The 18,240-nt window shown below is 38.9% G+C and overlaps 1 protein-coding gene across 2 annotated transcripts in view; it reads right to left on the minus strand.

Annotated features, from left to right (window-relative positions):
* Positions 1–18,240, minus strand: part of LOC136858751 (formylglycine-generating enzyme) — a 43,119-nt gene that overhangs the window by 8,744 nt on the left and 16,135 nt on the right. For both annotated transcript variants that reach the window (XM_068227924.1, XM_067138516.2), the window contains exon 3: positions 15,577–15,760. In XM_068227924.1, coding sequence (XP_068084025.1) covers positions 15,577–15,760 — 184 coding nt within the window. The remainder of the gene's footprint in view (positions 1–15,576; positions 15,761–18,240) is intronic.

Consider the following 18,240-nt stretch of genomic DNA (forward strand, 5'->3'; position numbering starts at 1 on the left):
ACAACCAGTTTCATCTTCTGTTTCAAACTTTTTACCTACACATATCAAGTAATTACGCTTGAATATTTCTTCCCCTTCCACTAATGGACGCATGAAATCTCCGACAACTCTCAACAGTTGCGCATACGACACCAAAGACATTTTGAACACTTAATAAATCCTACAGACGCACACCCGATCACTGTCGTGTTTACATCCCGTCACTATCTCGCCGCCATATTGGAAACAGCTGACGGTAAGCTCCTCCCCCGTTTCGGACGTCAATAACCATCCTTGGTGTGACCAACATGACCATTAAGATCACTACAGAGAAGTAGAAACTCATCTTGAGGACACGCTGAAACATTGTCTTGGAGTTCCTGACAAAACTGTTCCTTTTCTACGTCACTACAGCCAGATTGTAGTGCATATGCAGAGAAGACACGGAGTCGAGAAGACAGAGTGTCGATGGTAACTGACATAAGGCGGTCTGAATAGCGCTGAACCTCAGGAACTCGATCTCGCAGGCTGGTGCAGAAGATGATGGCAACACCATTCCTGTTGGATGTACCATGGTAGATCAGTTTATAGCCATCTCCGATGTCACAAGATTTCTGGCCTTTCCGAGGTGTTACTTGCACACATGCAATGTCCACTTTCCATTCTTACAGCATCACTGCTAGTTCGCGACTGTGTCCAGTACGATTCCCAATGTTGAGCGTGGTGATGCATAAATGTTGTTTGCGTTGAGCTAGCTTCTTTAGCTGGTTTCGCCTTTGAAACAGAAACCTTGTCCATTTGTCATGGCGGCCAGGCGAGGCCAACATACGTCCCTTCTGGGGGACGTCCTAGCATTATCCGACAAAATTGACGTAGACATGATCCACAGCCTGGCGTCGGATATTTCAGAGCTACTGCCAGCAGGAATTTAGGTCGCCCCTAACATGGATAGCAGACGCCTTTCGTAGCCGCTCCTAACATGGAGAACAGACACTAACTCTGATATATGCCCACAGTTATGGACAAATACCTTTTACTCATACTAATCCCGAGTATTAGGATTTATTTTACACTGCGGTCCAAAAAGATATGCCCACTTAGTTGTATCCTAAGATTTTCATGTTTCACTTTGATGTACTTAAGAGTTTTACTTGATTATTCAGATTTGTACCACTCTACTGTATACTAGTCAAAAGCATTTATCAAATTATTTCAAATATTTTTTCTTAAGAGAATTTAGTATGCTGGATTTAAAAATATATTGTATTTACTCGCGTATTAGACCCCCTTTTTTCCCCCACGTTTACAGCCAAAAATAATAAAGAGGGGTCCAATATGCGATTACCTCAAAATTTTGTGCAGCGAACACATGATTTCTAGGTTATAAAGAGCTATAAATTGTACGTGAAAACATTCTATACTATTATTTAACAGACTTAGAATGTATTTAAGTTATACTGCCTATTTTCGTCGGAAGGCAGTATTTCTAAACGTAAAAAGATAATAATTGGTGAACACGACTTTTAGGCCTACAGAACATTTAAAAGTCTGTTTTAGTTACTCATATCACGTTATTCGTTACATCTCATCGATTCCTCTGGTGAGGTTGACGTCAGGAAGGGCATACGGCCGTAAAAACTCGCTACAAAGATTCGTCTCACTTCATACTCGATCCCGTAGAAGAAAGGGATAAGGGTATCGTGTTATCATATAATTAAGTATTGATACAAAAGAACTTAATGGCCAGTCATTTGTCTCTGTCAGTTCAGCAGCAGGGCTACCACACAGTAAACCTGATCACTGCTTTCATCTGAATTATCGCCTTGCACCGCCAACTTCCCTGCCTTGCTACTGGCGTGTCGGCATTCTAAGTGACGTCATCTTCACTGCTATCTCTCGTCAGTCGCATCAGCCATGCTTCATTCTCTTTGAGCCATGCACTGCAATCAAGAGCATACGAGGTCCCGTCTTTTTGAACCTTTTAAAAATAATTTTGTTCCCGACTATAGAGACTAAACAGTGTAAATCTAGTGTATTCCCAGCTGGTCTCTGATATTCCCAGTTGGTGTATATGTAGCAGAAACCACTCCTTCCAAACGAAGCTGTGCTGTAGAAGGCATGCCAAACCATCAGCTGATAACTAGCGTATGTTACGAGTTGTACTTCCAAATGTAATACATAGTAACTGGAAACATGCCTTTGATAACTGCGGCTGTTGAAACACAGACCCTTATTTTTAAGTATATTTCATGCTTGTTCTCTACATTTATCACAGCAGGATTTGCGTAAACAGCTGTCCATGAGATAAGACAGACCACATTTTTTAGATTAGGTATATTATCGCATTGATAGTGCCAAAAGTTCGACGGACAAAATAAAAATAAATAACAGGAAAATATACCACATTTATTATTATCATAATGTTTAATGTTTAATTTTGTACGTTCGTTGTCTTTTTTTTAATTAACGCATACCCTAGTATGTTTTGTTTGGCATCTCCGAAAATCGTTCAAAGTACGTGGGGACATAAACTTATTATTATTATTATTATTATTATTTGTTAGGTAGGTTGGCGAGTAAAACAATCGTTTTAAGTGGATAGCTTTTATCATTTTTAAACTTACTTCTCTCCAAATATATACCTATACTGGCCCGAGTTACGAGATATTAAACGACCACTTTGTTAATGATGTCGCCTGCTGTATAAATAGCAACAACCGCGAATATTTCTCAACTAAAGTAAACTCGTTTCCTCATCCCGAGGTGGTACAGCTCTTTTTTAGACACACCCCCCAGTGGAGGGGAGTTACATGTACAGTTTTTACCGCATATCAACCTTCCTGCCATTCGTAAATCTCTGGCAGTACGGTATGGGGAATCGAAGTCAGACCGCTGAAAACAGCAACTAATTGTGCTAACCATTACGCTGGCGGACAATTTTAACTACAAAACACAGACATATAGCATGACTGATGCACGCTTGCAATGCGCGGGTTGGACACGAAGCTAGGTCTATTCATCTATTTTTGCGACGTCATCAGATCTGCAGTAGAGCTATGCTACAGAGGCGGACATTTCTTAACTACGAAACACAGATGTACCGCATGGATTCAACGAGTTTTTCATTGCGTAGGTCGTACGGACGAAATTATTCGCAAATGTGTGTGATGTTATCAGAGTTGCAATAAGACTTGTACCCGCTTCGAAGCGGAATCGTCGTCGTTCTCTGACGAATTATGCTGGGAGGTCTTATAGGCAAGATTTATTGTTTTCATTTTCTTCGTCTCGAAAAGCCAGGGTGGGGGGTCTAATACGCGAGGGGGTCTAATACAAGAGTAAATACGGTATACACAGTGAACTCAACACAATAAAAAAATTTGGTTGACAAGACCAGTTTAGTTGATTAAAAGAGAGCCTTTGCCTGTAACTTATCATTATACCGCTAGATAGCATACAAGTACTCTCTTGTGCCATTTTGTGTCTGCTAGCAATTGCTGTAGTGTGGAAAGAACTTGAAGGACTTATTTTCTTGGTCAAGAGTGACAACAATTGACCGTGAGTATAGAGCAAAACTTTTAAAATGTTAATTGTTGTTAAAAAGCATTGTTCTTACGTCGCTATGGTTTCAAATACTTGTAAACAGTTTCTGCACAAAATTTCCATTTTAGGTTAGGTTATGGGAAGAAAGAAGGATATTTCACCAAGAAAGCAGGGAATGGTTTTAGCCTTCAAAAACGAAGGAATATCAAATCAAGAAATTGTGAGAAAATTGTTCATTGACCACAAAACAGTGGGAAACATTTTTAAAAAAGCAGAGCGAGTCTGGAGTGTCAAGCTTACGACACTGATGTGGTCGTAAGAAGAGCACAAGTCCCCGACAATGCAGGTCAATAAAACTACTGGCAAAGTGAGAAAGGAAGATGAGTTCATGTCAGATTGCTTCCAAACTTTAACTAGACTTTCGGCAGAGTATTTCACATCAAACAGTGTTCAGATGACTTTCAGAGATGAATATCAAGAAGACGACTCCCAAGAAGGTATGCTGACTAAGAAACACATCACAGACAGAATTCAGTTTGTAAACATGTACGAGGACTGAACTGCAGAAGAGTGGGACAGGGTGATATTTTCTGACGTAAAGAAGTTTAATGTGTATGATAGTGATTCAGGCTTGTGTAAAGAAGTGGAATCAGAGATAAGGCTTTTTGCGGATGATGTTATTCTGAACAGAGTAATAAATAAGTTACAAGATTGTGAGCAACTGCAAAATGACCTCGATAATGTTGTGAGATGGACAGATGATTAATTGGGATAAAAGTCAGGTTGTGAGTTTCACACATAGGAAAAGTCCTCTCAGTTTTAATTACTGCGTTGATGGGGTGAGAGTTCCCTTTGGGGATCATTGTAAATACCTAGGTATAAATATAAGGAGAGATCTTCATTGGGGTAATCACATAAATATGATTGTAAATAAAGGGTACAGATCTCTGCACATGGTTATGAGAGTATTTAAGGGTTGTAGTAAGGATGTAAAGGAGAGAGCATATTTGTCTCTGGTGAGACCTCAACTTGAGTATGGTTCCAGTGTATGGGACCCTTACCAGGATTACTTGATTCAGGAACTGGAAAAAATCCAAAGAAAAGCAGCTCGATTTGTTCTGGGCGATTTCCGACAAAAGAGTAGCGTTACAAAAATGTTGCAAAGTTTGGGCTGGGAAGACTTGGTAGAAAGGAGACGAGCTGCTCGACTAAGTAGTATGTTCCGAGCTGTCAGTGGACAGATGGCATGGGAGGACATCAGTAGACGAATAAGTTTGGATGGTGTCTTTAAAAGTAGGAAAGATCACAATATGAAGATAAAGTTGGAATTCAAGAGGACAAATTGGGGCAAATATTAGTTTATAGGAAGGGGAGTTCGGGATTGGAATAACTTACCAAGGGAGATGTTCAATAAATTTCCAATTTCTTTCCAATCATTTAAGAAAAGGCTAGAAAAACAACAGATAGGGAATCTGCCACCTGGACGACTGCCCTAAATGCAGATCAATAGTGATTGATGATTGATTGGTTTCAGACAGGGGACGAATTGAACAAGGAGTGTTTTATTCAAACTAAAAAGTTTTCTGAAAGTGTTATGGTGTGAGGTGCTGTTTGTTCAAAAGGAATTGGAAGGATCAAGATATGTACAGGTACCGGTACAGTCAATGGTGTAGAATACTGCAAAATCATTAAAAAGGAAGTAATGAAGAAAGCTAAGGATCATTTCAGAGGTAAAAACCTTGGACCGTTTATTTTTCAAGACGACAAGGCCAGTTGCCACCGATCAAGGGTTGCACAACAATGTTTGATTTTCAGTGACTATGGTGACCAGCAAACTCCCCAGACTTGAACCCAATTGAGAATCTCTGGTCAATAATGTCAAATAAGCTTAGTCGGTATTCCTGTGCATCCAAAACTGAGCTGATAGAGACTAGTTTCAGCTACTTAGTGGCCATCTTCAGCTGAATAAAAATTAAACAGATGTAATAACTAAAACATATGTATACCAGACAAGGACAATGTTGCAGGAATAAGAAGATCGTTCATGTCTGGGGTACCATGAAATTGAGCCTATTTTGTGTGAAAGTTTGGTTCACTCAATGCCAAGGAGGATTCAGTCTCTCAAGAAAGCCTGTGGGAAGTACATTGAATTATTTGTGAGGTAAATTAATTTCATTGTACCAAATGTTAATTTCATTCAATAAAACTTATTATCACCACCAATGTTGTATTAAATGTAGCTTACCTGTTCATTACAGAGCAAAACGAGGGTGGGGATACTTTTTTGGACTGCAGTGTATTTAATGTACAGCAGTTGAATTATATTTAAAGATAATCGAAAGCGACTTTCAACCTATTAGGTCGTGTTACGTACATTTAGTACGTGTTGAAGAGATGTTAAGTACAGAACAAAAATGGCCAACCAGACACCAGTGAGATCCGAACCCACAACCTCCCGATTTCGTGTCGGTTGCCACCATAGCTCAATTGGTAGAGCAACCGACGCAAAATCGGGAGGTTGTGGGTTCGGATCTCACTGGTGTCTGGTTGGCCATTTTTGTTCTGTACTTAACATCTCTTCAACACGTACTAAATGTACGTAACACGACCTAATGGGTTGAAAGTCGCTTTAGATTACAATGTGGTCGTGAAAATTCAAGTTATGTATAAAGGGGAACCGAGAATTAAGAGAAGATTTCTTTCATCATAACAGAAAATAATAAATTTCACATGTCGCATTTGTACCTAAATGGCTAAACACTTTAAAATATTAAGTTTAATTTCATGTCTTACATCTTGGGTTATACTTGCTGATGAATGGCAGGGATATGTAAACTTAAATAAACGAATGGAACTTAATTAAGCTGAGTATAATTGACTACTTCATAACTTTCAAAGCTGATAGGAATGTCATATGAGACGAGTGACTTATATTTCTTCAAAATATCATCTATACCAAATGTGAAAATATTTAATCATGTAACCTTTGTTATGTAGCGATTCATGAGATAGAATATATATAATTATTTATTATTAAAACTTTCTTTTCATTTCATACTAGTTTTTAAAATTTTTTTTTAAACGAATAATCAAGTCCTTCATAGCAAGTCACCAGTCCCGTGGTGTAGGGGTAGCATGCCTGCCTCTTGCCCGGAGGCCCCGGGTTCGATTCCCGGCCTGGTCAGGGATTTTTCTCTCGACCTGAGGGCGGGTTCGAGGTCCACTCAGCCTACGTGATTAGAATCGAGGAGCTGGTGAGATGGAGGCCCCAGTCTCGAAAGCCCAGAATAACGGCCGAGAGGATGCATCGTGCTGACCACACGGCTCCTCGTAATCTGCAGGTCTTCGGGCTGAGCAGCAGTCGCTGGGCAGGCCAGAGCCCTTTCAAGGGCATTAAGTGCCATGGGGTTTGGTTCCTAGCAAGTCAACAGATGTGGTTTATTAACACCAAGGAATCATATTACAGTCTTAACATCCATTGATGGCATGCGCCAAGTTGATTAATGAACATGCCCGTCCTAACCCATACGAATTCCACACCTGCAGATGATTCTCTTGTTATTAACCCTGAAGTACCAGCAAATCAGGAACCTCACAGATGGGTATAGTACATAAGGTAGTTGTATGTATATCTTACACCTTAGACCCGTTTCCTGATACAAGGATACCCTTCCTGATGCCAACTTCAACTGAGGAGCCAATAAAGAAGAGCTGAATGATGGTGAATGAAATCGGGCAATGAAGTGGAAGAAACTGGAATAGAAATGTCCTGGCATTTGCCTCAGAGTGAAAATGGGAAAGCACAGAACATCATTCTCAGGACAACTGATGGTTTGGATTGACCCCACCAGTCTCCCAAATGCAGAGCTTGGCTCTATAGCCATAGCACATTAACACACGTTGCCACTCAGCTGAATAGGGAACAAGCACTGACTATCCAATCCTTTGTTTAAATGGCCTGCCTGCTTCCCCTAGCATGTCAGTGGTTGTTCTACATCAGACATTAGATATACTGTACATTTCACGTTTCACTATAGAGGTGAGTTTCAGATATTTTTTTGCCTTTTTAATTTATTTTCTGTATGTTTATTCATTCTTAATTCTGGCTATCATTTCCAGATTTACTTCTTTGCCTGAGGTCCTAAGTCAACTTAAAGACATCATATTATGACAAGATGATCACAACCATAATTTTGTTATTACAGTATATGTATTTTAATAATATAATTATTCCTGCAACATTGTCCTTGTCTGGTATACATATGTTTAAGTTATCACATCTGTTTAATTTTTATTCAGCTGAAGATGACCACTAAGTAGCTGAAACTAGTCTCAAGACTGATGTAATATTATTTACTTGATATATTGTATTGAAAAAGTGGACCCCTCTTATCAATTTACTTCTTATAATTGCACTTCAATATGGAACAAAAAATGTATAGCTTATAATAAAAGCAGTTGCACATCCCGAGATCCAAACGCGAACCTCACGTTCCTCTTAATCGCGATGTGATGGATGTACTACGATGCGACAAGCGCTGTACTTAATGTTATTTGCACTATTATGAAGAGGGCTTGGAACAACCGATTTCCAGTCACACACAATGGACAATAAAGAAAGGGTTTACTCGTTCGTGTTCTATTGATCTCTACTACTGTACAGCACTAGAATGGACATAACGGTAACGAAATTGAATACGGTATCACAGGTCAGGGTATTACATAATCAATGGCTGACCAAGGATCTAGCAGAGGGGGGAAATGCTGGTTTACTGTATGTAGTTATACGACAATTACATAATGTTTCATGACAAGTACAGGACATGTTACTGAACATTTTTAATTACTACATAACAACTGAAATTTTGCACAGGGTGAAGTGATGATATAATGTTTGTACAGTAGTACGGCAGAAACTCTACAAAGCATGTTCGAAGAGATTGTCATTTACGTGGCAACATCGCTGTGCACGCTCCAACACTGATCGACTCACTGCTATCAGTGTTTCTGGTGTTATTGCAGCACATGCAGCAGTAATACGGTCTTTCATGATGTCCATTGTTGTTGGAACCTGCCGATACGCCACATTTTTCACATGTCTCCAAAGAAAAAACTCTAATGAAGTGAAGTCTGGCAATCGCGCTGGATCCTATCCATCGATTTGGGAATTGTTGGTTTAGTGTATTTCTTGCCACTATGGCATTATGCGCAGGACATCCATCGTGCTGATTATTTAACGCAAATTCAGAGGTAGGCCTCCCATTAGTACAGGTAAGGTACATCTCAAGAAGTGTTTGTACTTTCGCCCGATAGGAGTGCCATCAATGAAATACGGGCCAATGATGTGTTGTCCTACAATACCACACCATACATTGATGCTCCACTGATGATGATCATCTACCTGACGAAGCCAATGTGGGTTTTCCATTGCCCAATAAGGCATATTGTGTAAGTTGACGGCCCCATGGGTTGTAAACTTGGCTTCACTGGTAAACAGTACTCTACGCATTATGTCATGGCCTTGCTGCAGAACCCACCGGCAGTATTTTAGACGAATTTGAAAGTCACTGCCGCAAAGCCCTTGATGTAGTGACAAGGATAGAAAATAGGGATCTGCGCTCAGATGGCCTTCACTTAAACCGCAGTGGTACATATAAGTTAGGAAATTTGTTTAGAAGGGTTATAGGAAGGTACATTCAGGGAAATGGGGTGGCCTAGGGAGCGGTAATAAGGGTATAGGGAACTGTAAGTCAAGTAGGGATGACATAAAAATGTTAGTGCTCAACTGTAGAAGTATTGTAAAGAAAGGAATAGAATTACTGTAAGTAATTTAATAGATATGTACTCACCAGATATTGAAATAGGAATTGAATCATAGCTGAGAAATAATATAATGGATGCACAAATATTCTCACAGAACTGGAGTGTGTATCGTAGAGACAGGATAGGAATGGTACGAGGGGGAGTGTTCATTCTGGTGAAAGAAGAATTTGTAAGCTACGACACAGTTAAAGATGATAAACATGAAGTTCTAGGTGTATGGCTCATCTCTAAGATAATAGGCAACTTGATGTCTTTGGAATGTACAGACCAGGAAAGGGTAGTGCTGACTTTGATTCAGAATTATTTGATAAGATAATCAGCTATGTGGGAAATGATATGGAAAGGAACATGATAGTAGCGGGTGATCTCAGTTTACCAAATATCAATTGGTAAGGTAATGCAAACGACAGGAAGCGTGACCAACAAATGGCAAGTAAGTTAATATGGGAAGGGCAGCTGATTCAGAAAGTGATGGAACCAACTAGAAGGAAGAATATTGTGGATGTGCTGCTGGTAAAACCAGATGAGCTCTATAGAGAAACCGAAGTAATAGATGGTATTAGTGATCACGAAGCTGTTTTTGTTGTAGTTAAAAATAAATGTGAAAGAAAGAAAGGTCTTAAAATTAGGACTATTGTTACGTAGTAATAATGGGCAGTAATACAAATTTTAGTGAAAAATGGAAGAGTATGTATAGGTACTTTAAGACAGAAACAGGTTCCAAAAAGGACATGCCAGGAATCATTAATGAACAAAGGGAGTGTGTATGCGAGGATCTTCAAAAGGCAGAAGTATTCAGTCAGCAATATGTAAAGATAGCTGGTTATAAGGATAATGTCCACATAGAGGAGGTGACCAATACTGAAGAAGTATTCAAACTTAACCATAATACTGTAACAATGACATTTACAGTAAGATACAAAAGTTGAAAACTAGAAAAGCAGCTGGAATTGAAAAGATTTCTGGGGATATACTAAAGACAACGGGTCAGGATATAGTACCATATATGAAGTACTTATTTGATTATTATTTGCATGAAGGAGCTATACCAAATGAATGGAGAGTTGCTATAGTAGCCCCGATACATAAAGGAAAGGGTGATAGATATAAAGCTGAAAATTACAGGCCAGTCAGTTTGACATGCATTGCATGTAAGCTTTGGGAAGGTATTCTTTCTGATATACTAGGCATGTTTGCAAAATTAGTAACCGGTTTGACAGAAGGCAGTTTGGATTTAGGAAAGGTTATTCCACAGAAGCTCAACTTGTAGGATTCCAGCAAGATATAGCAGATATCCTGGATTCAGGAGGTCAAATGGACTGTATCGCGACTGACCTATCTAAGACAATTGCTAGGGTAGACCATGGGAGACTACTGGCAAAAATGAGTGCAATTGGAATAGACAAAAGAGTGACTGAATAGGTGGCTATATTTCTAGAAAACAGAACTCAGAGAATTAGAGTAGGCAAAGCTTATCTGTCCCTGTAATAATTAAGAGGGGAATTCCTCAAAGCAGTATTATTGGACCTTTATGTTTTCTTATATATATTAATGATATGTGTAAAGAAGTGGAATCAGAGATAAGGCTTTTTGCAGATGATGTTATTCTGTACAGAGTTACAAATAAGTTACAAGATTGTAAGCAATTGCAAAATGACCTTGATACTGTTGTGAGATGGACAGTAGGCAATGGTATGATGATAAAACGGGGTTAAAAGTCAGGTTGTGAGTTTCACAAATAGGATAAGTCCTCTCAGTTTTAATTACTGTGTTGATGGGGTGAAAGTTCCTTTTGGGGATCATTGTAAGTAACGAGGTGTTAATATAAGAAAAGATCTTGATGATGATGATGATGATTGTTGTTTAAAGGGGCCTAACATCGAGGTCATCGGCCCAGGAAAGATCTTATTGGGGTAATCACATAAATGTGATTGTAAATACAGTAAAGGGTACAGATCTCTGCACATGGTTATGAGGGTATTTAGGGGTTGTAGCAAGGATGTAAAGGATAGGGCACTGAAGTCTCTGGTAAGACCCCAACTAGAATATGGTTCCAGCACATGGGACCCTCACCAGGATTACTTGATTCAAGAACTGGAAAAAATCCAAAGAAAAGCAGCTCAGTGATTTCTAACAAAAGAGTAACCATTACAGAAATGTTGTAAAGTTTGGGCTGGGAAGACTTAGGAGAGAGGACATGAGCTGCTCGACTAAGTGGTATGTTAAAATTATAAAATTCTTTTATTTACAACCACCTATTCAATACGTTACAATACACTCATTGAATTATTGTATAATCATGAAGTGTATTAAATAATGGGACATGTTTCGTTTGGCATAGCGAACATCATCAGCCGTTAATGCACAAAGACTAGGTCAGGGCCCTGAGCTTAAAAATGATCAAAATAGTATCCTCATATCAAAAGAGTAACCATGTCATAATAAAAAAGTGATAATCAACTATCAACACAATATAACAGACTTGAGATTGTAACAAAATATGTGCAAGTTAAAAACAAGTATTTGTCATGAAATGCATTAACGACGGCAATCTGTGAAATTAAAAACAATCATGGGGTTGTTAAAGTATGACAATAGACATTGTGGACATTAAAATATACATCAATGCGTGAAGTGTGGATTAATTATTGTGAGGATGGAATTCCTTCGAAATACGTAAAAACAAGAGTTAAAATAGAGTTCATTGAATTATCGTGAGTCCAAGTTGAACCAGTCAAAAGGCACATAACAACGAACAAACTAAGGTTGACATATGACGCGAATTCCATAGGAGAGGCACAATCTTGATGCCAGAAAGAAAGTACAAGTTAAGCTAGTCAATATTCACGCGCTAGCAATAAAACTAGAAAATTGTATGTAATGTAGAACATCAAATAATGGACTCGTTAAAGAGTAACGACGATCTTGAATATAGGGAGAGTTCTACTGACTTCATTGTAATGACCTATGTTGATTTCAGTTGGGAAAACCACAAAGACAGTCTTTCTGAGGATGTAAAAAGGCAGGTGGAGAGTGAATGTCTGCCATTCTAATGAAAACTGCCCAACTCAACTGACTGGTAGTAGGCAAGTGGGTATGCCATCATAAATAAAACTCCCCAACTTGTGACTGACAGTAGGCAAGATGGCCTGCCGTTACAACAAAAATTCCCTATCCCACGCGTCACATGAGATAAGACGTATGGTGACTTCTCCATCGCGTTTCTGGGGTAACGTTAAGAGCTATACAATTTAATATAATCTTACTCACAATATGTACACTACTTAACCTAGAATTATGTATACAGTATAGAATCCCGTTGCGAAGCACGGGTACATCAGCTAGTTGTTAATAAAGTGGTGGTGAGTTGATAGTCGGCGGAATCATTTTTGACTTGACAAAAGAAACTAAGAAACTAACATTTTTTGAAGAATTCGACTAAATTTTTGTTGTTGTAAAAATTATGTAAAAATTTGTGTTTTATTTTTGATGAAGTTGTATTTTAAAGTATTTTCAGGACTCACTGAAGAGACAATTATTTTCTTAATCATTGACATTGATACTGGAGATCTCCAGTAATATGTTTTTTTGTAACCCATTTTTTGTATCACCCTGTAGTGCCACGTGGAGGCTTCGATCACGAAATCGCTGAGTTTCGCAATCGAAATCTCTAGAATGAATTTCCCACATTACCATATTTGGTGCTATAATTCTATTGGTGAAAATAACACTAATTGGTATTGGTCAAACTTCGGATCAAAACATAGGTAGCTTCCCTGATTGGCTGTTTGAGTATTTCCCAATTTCCAGCCTTTTGGCTCCTTAGCAAGAGCAAGGCTCTGTTCAGCGTCTTTGGTTTTCGTACGTCGTAACGATCGGACGTACCTTGTAAGGTGGTCCGCTCACCGGCTCCAGCCATCCCGGGGTAAGCATGTTTTCTATTTTCAAGTGTTAACTTAACCTGTAAATTCATTCGTTCGGAGTTTGCCTTAGACCCTGGTTTTCACCGCTTTTGATTTGTAATGCCGTAGTTCGTAAACTAGGCATACCCTTTATTTTGGAGGCAATTCATTTTATTAATCTTTTGTGAATATGTAAACTTTAATTTTTTTTCTTCCCAGTTGCCTCCAGTAATTCCGTATCAATTTAGTGCACACCTGTTGAGCTTTGCGTCCCTCACTGATGTGTATTAGGAGAGGACTGTTTCTCTATAGGCCTCTGCGCTAAATTTAATTTCTGTTGTTCCCTTCCCTTGTAACATTTTTCAACTTGCCTTATATGATGTTTGTAATTAGGTCATTGTTCCCTTTAAATTTTCATTCTAAATTACAACATCGAAATTATGCTCACTTATTTAAATGTCATTGTAACTTTGTGTAAACATTCACTTTCCTGAGAGAAACATTGATAGGAACCTCGTGGTTTGATTTGATTTTTTAAAATTAATAATGTTATCTAACCTTGTGCACTTCATACCTTGATTCAATTCTATATGTTAAATAAATTAGACAAAGGGTTAATGTTCTCGCGTTTCTTTCCCTACAACGTCGCGTAAGGTCTCGTCCTCTAGGGTTTCCCGGCCTGCTTCCCATACTTCCTTTCTCTAGTTAAACAGAAGGAAGCACATAATACAAGATACATATAAAACACGTAATTATTTGATAATGCAAAATAACAAACCTTACAGAACGACATCAGCCGATGATCAAACAGGAAAACATTTTACCTTTTACAAACACGTGGCTTCGCAGGATAACCAACATGACAACTAGAGAAAGGAAGTATGGGAAGCAGGCCGGGAAACCCTAGAGGACGAGACCTTACGCGACGTTGTAGGGAAAGAAACGCGAGAACATTAACCCTTTGTCTAATTTATTTAACATATAGAACTGATTCAAGGTATGAAGTGCACAAGGTTAGATAACATTATTAATTTTTTAAAATCAAATCGAACCATGAGGTTCCTATCAATGTTTCTCTCAGGAAAGTGAATGTTTACACAAAGTTACAATGACATTTAAATAAGTGAGCATAATTTCGATGTTGAAATTTAGAATGAAAATTTAAAGGGAACAATGACCTAATTACAAACATCATATAAGGCAAGTTGAAAAATGTTACAAGGGAAGGGAACAACAGAAATTAAATTTAGCGCAGAGGCCTATAGAGAAACAGTACTCTCCTAATACACATCAGTGAGGGACGCAAAGCTCAACAGGTGTGCACTAAATTGATACGGAATTACTGGAGGCAACTGGGAAGAAAAAAAATTAAAGTTTACATATTCACAAAAGATTAATAAAATGAATTGCCTCCAAAATAAAGGGTATGCCTAGTTTACGAACTACGGCATTACAAATCAAAAGCGGTGAAAACCAGGGTCTAAGGCAAACTCCGAACGAATGAATTTACAGGTTACGTTAACACTTGAAAATAGAAAACATGCTTACCCCGGGATGGCTGGAGCCGGTGAGCGGACCACCTTACAAGGTGCGTCCGATCGTTACGACGTACGAAAACCAAAGACGCTGAACAGAGCCTTGCTCTTGCTAAGGAGCCAAAAGGCCGGAAATTGGGAAATACTCAAACAGCCAGTCAGGGAAGCTACCTATGTTTCGATCCGAAGTTTGACCAATACCAATTAGTGTTATTTTCACCAATAGAATTATAGCACCAAATATGGTAATGTGGGAAATTCATTCTAGAGATTTCGATTGCGAAACTCAGCGATTTCGTAATCGAAGCCTCCACGTGGCACTACAGGGTGATACAAAAAATGGGTTACAAAAAAAACATATTACTGGAGATCTCCAATATCAATGTCAATGATTAAGAAAATAATTGTCTCTTCAGTGAGTCCTGAAAATACTTTAAAATACAACTTCATCAAAAATAAAACACACAAATTTTTACATAATTTTTACAACAACAAAAATTTAGTCGAATTCTTCAAAAAATGTTAGTTCCTTAGTTTCTTTTGTCAAGTCAAAAATGATTCCGCCGACTATCAACTCACCACCGGTGACAAAATGAAAGAAGAAATATGAGATGTTGTCTTAAATTAAGAGAAACATGTTTGGAAGGCAGATGACATATGGTTATAATATAACCTAACTGTTGATGTTACTAACTGAGGAAGTTGACTATTGGCAAACAGATTGGACCTATTCCTCTTATCAGTCCACCATTGAGTATCAACAGTGATACCATTCAAGTATATAAATTTAGGCCTACCGGATTTTTTGTTCTCCCTGTAGAGTGGGATGTATGCCACCAGTCAGCAGTCCATTCCCATACGTTGCCTATCATATTTCGCAGCCCATATCCATTAACAGGAAAAGCTGTGACTGGAGCAGTAGATACATAACCATCTTCTCCTGTGTTCTCTCCAGGGAAATCACCTTGCCATATATTGGTCCTGGGAAGAAGAGAAGATGACTACAATAACATTTCATTTTTTGGTAATTTCACTGTCTCATTAGTTGCAAATTCAGTTCTCAACAGAACGAATCCTCCATACCATACAAAGGGTAAAGTACTAACAGAAGTCAGAATTCTTCATCCTAAATATTGCTTCCAGAAAGGAATCTGTTATCTTTGCTCACACACCATATTTCCTGGTTAAAAATGTGTTGTTAAATATTATGCTGAAGAAGCATAACTGTAGAATTTATTCAGCATTCAGATAAGACATCGCAGGATTCTATTCAGGTACGATTTTTAATTATGTGAGTAAGTCATTTAAAAACCAAACACCTGGTAGAAAAGTACACTAACCTCAGCTACACGTCATTGCCAAACCTATTGAAGCACCTATCGCATAGTGATATATGCAAAGAATATCTCTGTGGAAGAAGTCTCCAAACTGCTGCAGGAATCATTGTTGAAATGATGCCTCCATGTCATTGTCCCATGTGGATTGTTGGCCTCTGAGAGCACATTTCAATTGCTTCAACATGTGGAAAACCCAAGGCACGAGTTTGTAATGCTGCCCAAATTACATCCCTTGGTTATCTGTCGAATGCCTTCTAAAGACCAATGTAAAATAAGTGCAGGTCCACTATGGCATCTCTATGTTCCATCAGAATCCTCATGGCCTGAATTGCATCTACAGTGGACTTTCCCAGCAGAAATCCACATGGGTTAGCATGTATCTTCATCTGAATGAACTTGCTTATGTGATTACTTGTGGCATGAGTTTAATGCCTCTCTTAGTTTACACTCTGAGTCACCTTTGTTCTTGTAAAATGGCAACAAGAAACTCTGCCAGAACATGTTTGGCACTGGGTCACCATTTTTGATCTTGGTGAACAAATTACAATATGCAAATATTCCAGTGACCATATCTCTTTCACAACTCTGCTGGGGCCTACTGCTTTTCCATTCTTCATTTGGCACACCGCTTCCTCAACTTCTTCAAAAGCGATATCACCAAAAGCATCTTGAGTTAACTGGGGTAACACCAGGAATTTTGTTCTGTGGGAACTCTTCATTTAGCAGTTTCTCAAGCCTTCTTTGATGTCAGCGTCCTTGAGAACAAGCCTGTCTTGATCATTGATGAACTTTGATGCCAAGATGTCCTTCATGTTGTTGCATCTTTGAGCTGCAATCTTGTAGAGCCTCTTCTGACCCTCTGGAGTTTCCAAGCTTGTGCCACTGCTTTTGCTGCTGCCTACTTCTTCGGGGATACGCATTTTTCAGCTTGCTCTTTCCTCCATGAAGCATGGGCCACACAATGTCCATGCATGACACACCCGTTTCTTCTCCCGAACTGTTTCCTTTACAGTGTCATTTCAGAACCATGCCTCTTTTCTGATGTTTAGATGGCCCTTGGAAATATCAAGCTGTTCTCTGGCCTTTAGCAAACAGTAGGTCCTGAATGTGTCTCACAGATGGTCCACAATCAATTTGTTGGCAACCTCAATACAACAGTCAAAATATTTCAGTACTATGTCCACGAACTGTGCACTTTCTGGCTTTCAGAACTTGAAGCAGTTGATCTTGTCCACTCTGACTGACCTGTCTGTTTGCTATGCATAGTATTTCATGCAATTTTCAGTCAACTAGAATCAATGTTGGTTGCAGCTGGTTCCACGTGTCAAGGTTGTTTCTTGAAGCACGTATTCAGGATGATAAAATTATGAGCTTTGGCAAACTGGATAATCTCTTCTCCCTCCTGGTTTCTTTCTCTCAAACTACAGCTACCGTGCCACCTCTTATCTTCACAATGTCATCGTCCAACATGCCCTCTGAGGATTCCCTTGAGCAGCATCTGCACATCAACCCAGAAAGCCTCCTCCTCAGCAGTGTTCCATCCGATTTGGGGTATTGCCATATCGAGATGAACTAAAAAAAGCAGTTGCCAATCTGACAAATTGGTCAAGAAAAAACAATTTAGAAATTAATGATCAGAAGACAGTAGTCATGGTTTTTACAAGGGGAGGAAGAAGAGCAGCATCAGACATATTACACTACAAAGGTTCGCCTTTAAGGATTGTCAATACATTCAAGTATCTCGGAATGACTTTTCAGACAACTGGAACCACATTTACAGCTCACATAAAGGAAAGGACTCCGGCTGCAATCATAGCAATAAATGACATAGCTCACCTTAGTCAACTGTCAATCAAAACGGCCTTGAAACTTTTCCGCCTCAAAGTTACTCCAACTGTAACTTACGGCATTGAAACAATTTGGACCTTCCTGAAAAAGAAATATCTAAAAGACATAGAAAGGGTGAAAGCAACTTTCCTTAAAAGAGCCCTATGCGTATCTGAATACACACCCTCTAGACTTGTGTATGAACTGACCTGAGAACCTTTCTACATTGAGGACTTGCGGCATACAATGACTCTACAATCAACAAAGGCATATCAAGAGCTCTTACATGAATTAAAA

This window comes from Anabrus simplex, chromosome 1 (assembly GCF_040414725.1).
Source record: "Anabrus simplex isolate iqAnaSimp1 chromosome 1, ASM4041472v1, whole genome shotgun sequence".
Lineage (NCBI taxonomy): Eukaryota > Metazoa > Arthropoda > Insecta > Orthoptera > Tettigoniidae > Anabrus > Anabrus simplex.